This window comes from Perognathus longimembris, chromosome 2 (assembly GCF_023159225.1).
Source record: "Perognathus longimembris pacificus isolate PPM17 chromosome 2, ASM2315922v1, whole genome shotgun sequence".
Lineage (NCBI taxonomy): Eukaryota > Metazoa > Chordata > Mammalia > Rodentia > Heteromyidae > Perognathus > Perognathus longimembris.
Window position 1 is genome coordinate 121,716,215 of NC_063162.1, and position 6,000 is coordinate 121,722,214.

General features: G+C 37.0%; 1 protein-coding gene across 1 annotated transcript in view; it reads left to right on the top strand.

The window, feature by feature from the left end:
- The window catches only part of Nxph1 (neurexophilin 1), a 280,063-nt gene extending 274,899 nt beyond the window's left edge, over nt 1-5,164 (top strand). Inside the window, exon 2 of the mRNA XM_048337898.1 lies at nt 3,200-5,164. Within this exon, the coding sequence (XP_048193855.1) occupies nt 3,200-3,961 (762 nt within the window). The 3' untranslated portion in view covers nt 3,962-5,164. The remainder of the gene's footprint in view (nt 1-3,199) is intronic.
- Nucleotides 5,165-6,000: the final 836 nt, after the last annotated feature.

A 6,000-nucleotide genomic window follows, 5' to 3' on the forward strand; every position in this document is an offset into this window, starting at 1 on the left:
TTATATATGTTAGTCAAGAGCTGAAATCACTCATCTATTGGCCTATCCCTAATTAATAGTTTGTTTTGAAATGTAATTATTTCATGGAATTAGTAGGTAAGCTTTCGTGTTTCTGTTAGTTTTATAATTTTAGTAGAATAATATTATGTCAATACTATGACTTGAAATTTAGATGTGATGGATTTGCCTTCTCTCTAGGCCCATTCTTTCTATGTATGCAAAGATAGAATATGAAAGATTGACCTTCCCACCCCATTTTCCCAGGTGCATACAGGCACCAGGTAAAACACCAGGTACACAAGGACCTGCTTTGATGTGGAGGCAGGGCAATTCACCTAAGCCCAGCTGTAAACATCCCATTGTTGGCCCAATGGAAAAGCTCCCAACTTCCTAGACCTGATGGCATTTTCATTAACCTCTGCCTCCTTGCTCAGACCTCATATAAGCCTGATCCCAAATTCACCCCCTCCCATAGTCTCCAAGTCCACAGGAAGGCTATGTCCCTTGCTGCTATATCTCAATAAACAGTCCTCACCTGTAGAAAATTGAGTCTGGCTGTTTCCTTCCTTTCTCCTCCACTTTCCTAACAAGATGCAATAAGAAAAATTGCCCTATAATGGACTAAGTTTTATTATCAGGCAAGTGGGGTGGGTGGGAAATTACATTCTTTAATCATTATACATTCTGGTGTACATATAATATACCCATCACAGAGACTATTGCTCTTTCAATTTCATTCCTATAAGACATAATGTTTAATCCTTGTTTCAAAGAGTTACTTTTGCTAAAGCAGCCATTTTGCTTAGTCATTTCTTCAACTTAAATTTTTCAAATAGCGCTTGGAAAGATGAAAATCTGTGAACAGGAAACAGTTTGGGTCAGTTTGGGCACAGAGGAAAGAGGAGAGACAATGATCCAAGGGTTGAACAAAAGTGAATGGGATCAAGTAGTTAGAAGTAAAATTAATGTGGTAGCAAACACCAGCATTTCTCAATTCCTCATGAAACCAGAAGTGGTCAGTTCAACAGAGATCTTTGATATTTATGAGTATTGGTTCATTTGGGGGAGGGTGATAAGCTTAAAGTCTTAAGACTGAACTCATTCATATGGTGTGATTTCCCACTGGTCAGTGTTTGTCTCTCCTTCAGTAATATCTTTATACAAAGGCCTCTTCCCTTACATCACTTTTGCTGTGGGGATTTTACTTGATACAAAAGGACAGAGGCTAGTCTCCTGAAATACTTAATAGAGCTTTTGTGTTATCCTACCTAACATTCCAGTTTTGGCTTTGTAGGGTGCAGTTATGCAATGTAAACCCATGATAAAGCTTTGTTTATCTTAGTTACCATGAAGTTAAGTCAGAATGAATTTGCAAGATTTAAAAAACTTAGCACTCCTGATAATAAACCTGGCCTAATATTCCTTCTGAGATTTAAATGGTCCCATGCCCCTACAGTGTCTCAGTTTGAACTCGGCAAGAAAGAAACTATTTGTTGGACTGTAGTAAAGAGTTATCGGATCCCAAGGTATTTGTGACAAGGCAAAATGACAAGATAACATAGGCTTTGTTACAGCTTAGATTACCAAGATTCTCTGCATCCTTCCCCAGAGGGAAGCTATTCCTTCCAGGTTCCAAGCATCTGGCTGCAATATCCAGGATAAAGCTACCTTTATGCCAGAATTCTGGATGTATCACTTGGCAGTCTTTAAATGTCTCCAAACACAAGTTTAAATTCATAATAACCAATGTATTGAGCACTTCCTATGTGTTAGCTATTATTGTAAAGGTTTCATATGCCTTACTTCCTTTAAGACTCACAACACTATTATTATCTTCATTTTGCAGAGGTGGAAATATGAGGTGAAGGGAGGCTGATAACTTGACCAAAGATGCACAGTTTGGAAGCAACAGATCTGAGAGAGAATCTCAGGCAGTCTTGCCCGAAAGTTTATGGTCTTGTTCCCTAGGTATTGTGTTAGACATTGTTAGAACAAATTTGTATCATAAAAAAGAGACCAGCATGGCTAAATCTATGGTGGTGTCCTTAGGGTGGAGCTCTAATCCCTAGTAGGCCTGGCTTTAATGACATTTAATTTTGTAAATAGCTGAGAAGTAGACTGGAAGCCAACAAGTCCTCTGAGTGGTAATCAGGCTTATGTCTAGATGGACTCAAGATTTTTAGAATTTTTTTCTGTAGGTCCTGTAAATAGAGGGTTATTGTGAAATTTAGCTTTCTAACTTGCATCTGGGGACTAAAGTCTGCTTGTTAAATGGCTTATCTCCTATGCCAATAGGCAGGGATCTGGAGTTGTATTCATTCCTATCTAAATGAACTACTGGAAAGCCACTGCTTTAAGTCTAGATCAATGGAGCCATTGTTACACTCGTTCCTCTGAACCTCTGATTTAGTTGGAGAACAAATGTTTCCAAAGGCAAGAAAGGAGGTCTCAAAAGAACAGATTTGGAATGTAACTCAAAATCTAAGCAGAATTGATCTAACTGTGTATTTTTTGGAGACAAAGAGATACCTGTTAGACATGGTATATTAGATGTCTTAATTTATGTCCATTTTCCCCCTAGACCACATTTTAATCCCTGAAAAAAAACGGAATTGCTTTATCTAATATGTTTGATGTTTTGGACTGTTGATAATAACATTTTATTTTGTTTTAATCAGTTAAAATATGCCATACAGGTCTCTTGGAAAAATTATTTTTTTCTAATATAGTAATGGCTTTGACAACCAAAAAGTCTATGGAGTGTCAATTGACATTCTGAGAAAAATGCAATTTTAAAGTTACGATGCTTTTCAAGCAGGATGAGGACTTAATGATTTATAAAATTTTATTTCAAAGGCGGATTTTTGTGCTACTACTAAATTAATTTAGTTTGGCTTCTGTTTCAATTGAATTCATTTAACTCATGCTTGGGGGCCCTTTTGTACATTAGTCCATGTTTTTATATAGATCTTTAGGCAACGTTATTGGATTTTGTCTACTCACATCTCCCCTCTTGAATTGTTAAATAAAAATAGAAGTGGTTTATCAAATCTGAATAAATATTGGCCATATGCTACAGGCACTTTGAAAAACAAAAATGTCATCATTTAATCGGAAGCCCCTGAAGGAAGACTGAATCTGTATGCTGAGCATTTTTAGATGTAGAGATGTAAACGTCCTGTTTCTTTTCTGCTTTCAGGTCACATGTGCCAATTTAACAAATGGTGTAAAGTCAGAACTTCTGAAGTCAGGAAGCAGCAAATCCACACTAAAGCACATATGGACAGAAAGCAGCAAAGACTTATCTATCAGCCGGCTCCTGTCACAGACTTTTCGTGGCAAAGAAAATGATACAGATTTAGACCTGCGATATGACACCCCAGAACCTTATTCTGAGCAAGACCTCTGGGACTGGCTGAGGAACTCCACAGATCTTCAAGAGCCTCGGCCCAGGGCCAAGAGAAGGCCCATTGTTAAGACGGGCAAGTTTAAGAAAATGTTTGGATGGGGTGATTTTCATTCCAACATCAAAACAGTGAAGCTAAACCTGTTGATAACGGGAAAAATTGTTGATCATGGCAACGGGACGTTTAGTGTGTATTTCAGGCATAATTCCACTGGCCAAGGGAATGTATCTGTCAGCTTGGTGCCCCCAACAAAAATCGTGGAATTCGACTTGGCACAACAAACCGTGATTGATGCCAAAGATTCCAAGTCCTTCAACTGTCGCATCGAGTATGAAAAGGTTGACAAAGCTACCAAGAACACACTCTGCAACTATGATCCTTCCAAAACCTGCTACCAGGAACAGACCCAAAGCCACGTCTCCTGGCTCTGCTCCAAGCCCTTCAAGGTGATCTGTATTTACATTTCCTTTTATAGTACAGATTATAAACTAGTACAGAAAGTGTGCCCCGACTACAATTACCACAGTGACACACCCTACTTTCCCTCTGGATGAGGAAGAACAAGAGGGTGAGACTGAACCTGAGGAATTAAAGGTCATATGACAGGGCTGTTACCTCAAAGAAGGTCACATCTGTTGCCTGGAATGTGTCTACACTGCTGCTCTTGTCGACTGGCTGCCAATACGCTAGTGGAAAACAATCTGATGTAATTTCTGCCCAGTCAGCTTCACATCTCAGTATATTGTAGATCACCACAGATTTTCAAGTCACACTCGAAGACATGCGCTCACATATAGAGGCACACAAACACACTCTCATGCACATTTCAGCTTGCATCTATCATGGCTCCTGTTGAGAGGGCTTTCACTGTCTGACTCATAATGGTTCAGGAAAAACTATGATCAAACAAAAGGATTAACTAGACAAAGAATGTCTCTAACACTTGTTGTTAATGGAAATCTCTTTTAAAGTCTTGAGTCCATGCTAATCAATAATTCCCCACTCATGCATTCCTACTGCTTGGAGTAGCTGTACTGGTAAATACTACTGTAGGAGTATATGCTTGTTATAATGGAAAAAATTTGTCTTTAGAGCTCAGTATCCTTTACTTTATAAACACAACAGTGTAGTTAACATTTTTTTTTCCAGCATACACTAGGCACATTCAAGGTGATAGAAGATGGCTCTTTGTTTTTTCTGTAGAGGGAGCCTGTTCTCAGTAAAGATGAGCAAACATTTGGAATTTACATGTGAGCAGATATTGGGATTATAGTTTTCATCACCAATCACTGGACATTTGTGAAGTCAAGATCAGTTAAGACCATTTAAACAAGTTCTGATCATTATACAAGAAGGGAAATAACCTGGCAGACACCATGTAAGTTATTAAGTGTCTGTCTTATCTTTACTACACATATTGTAACAAATTCAATATTCTAGTCTTCATTTGTATGAATGGTTTGTATTGTACATAGTTTAACCAAGTGTTATTTGAGCTGCTTATTAATATTAAATTGTACTTGTCTCTCTGCCTGTTATTGGTTAAAAATGAAAAAAAAAAGGATCTGAGGAATCCATTTTATCAATGTAGCTGTGAAATCCATTAAAAAGACAAACTTAATGTACAAAGCATTTATTCAGCTCAAGTATTGTTGAAAGCTATACATATACAACATTACACTGTCTGTATTTAGATATTTTATTTCTGGATAACAAGAAATGTATATAAAAATAAAACCCTGAAAGCTGAGTTTCAATATGTACGTGTGTAAGATGGTGATTTAAATGGTTCTGACAAGAAGAATGTGCTAAAATACAGTCATGGTTTTGTACCTCATGTCTTTAAATTTGAACAGCGTTATCTAAATTACTACTAGATGCCCAGTCAAAACAATTTAAGAGTTTCAGTCTCAGGCCTGAGAAATAATTGTGGCATACAGCATTACACACATTTGTGGCTTATTGTCATGCTAGCTATTCAGAAAAAGAAAATCAATGAACATGAGGAGATAACTAAGGTATCCTAAATTAATTAGAAATAGTTGAATTTCTTTCCCTACACAGTCTTTATTTGGCAGAAAGGCTGAAGCGAAAGTCATTTTTTTTCTTAGAATGAATGTCAAGAGGTCTGAAGTTTGTGACTGATTCAGCTGAAGTAAGTATAAAAACAATGCAAAGCTTCAATGCTTAATATACCTGTAGCAGAGGGTATCAAATGATTGGATAGCACTATGTATTGACATTAATTCCTTTAAAATATAAATATTGTACATACCAGAAAAATAAATAGATGAAGAAGTATGTAAGTCCACCAATTTTGAAGCCTTAATTCAGGATTGGGATGGGAAGAATCTCAAAGCTTAACCATATTAAGCCAAGTGAAGAACACTAATCAATTTTCACTTTCCTTTTATACTTGTTAAGCATAAGTCTATATTCATATAGAAACCAATAGAAATATTACAGAAAAAGCTACAGAATTCTAAAGTGAGTATTCAGTAGCTTATTTAGGGGATTCCTTAATTGCAAATCAACACAAATCACTCTGCTACATGTCCAGCTCTCCAAGTTCTTCTGGTATACATAAACAAGT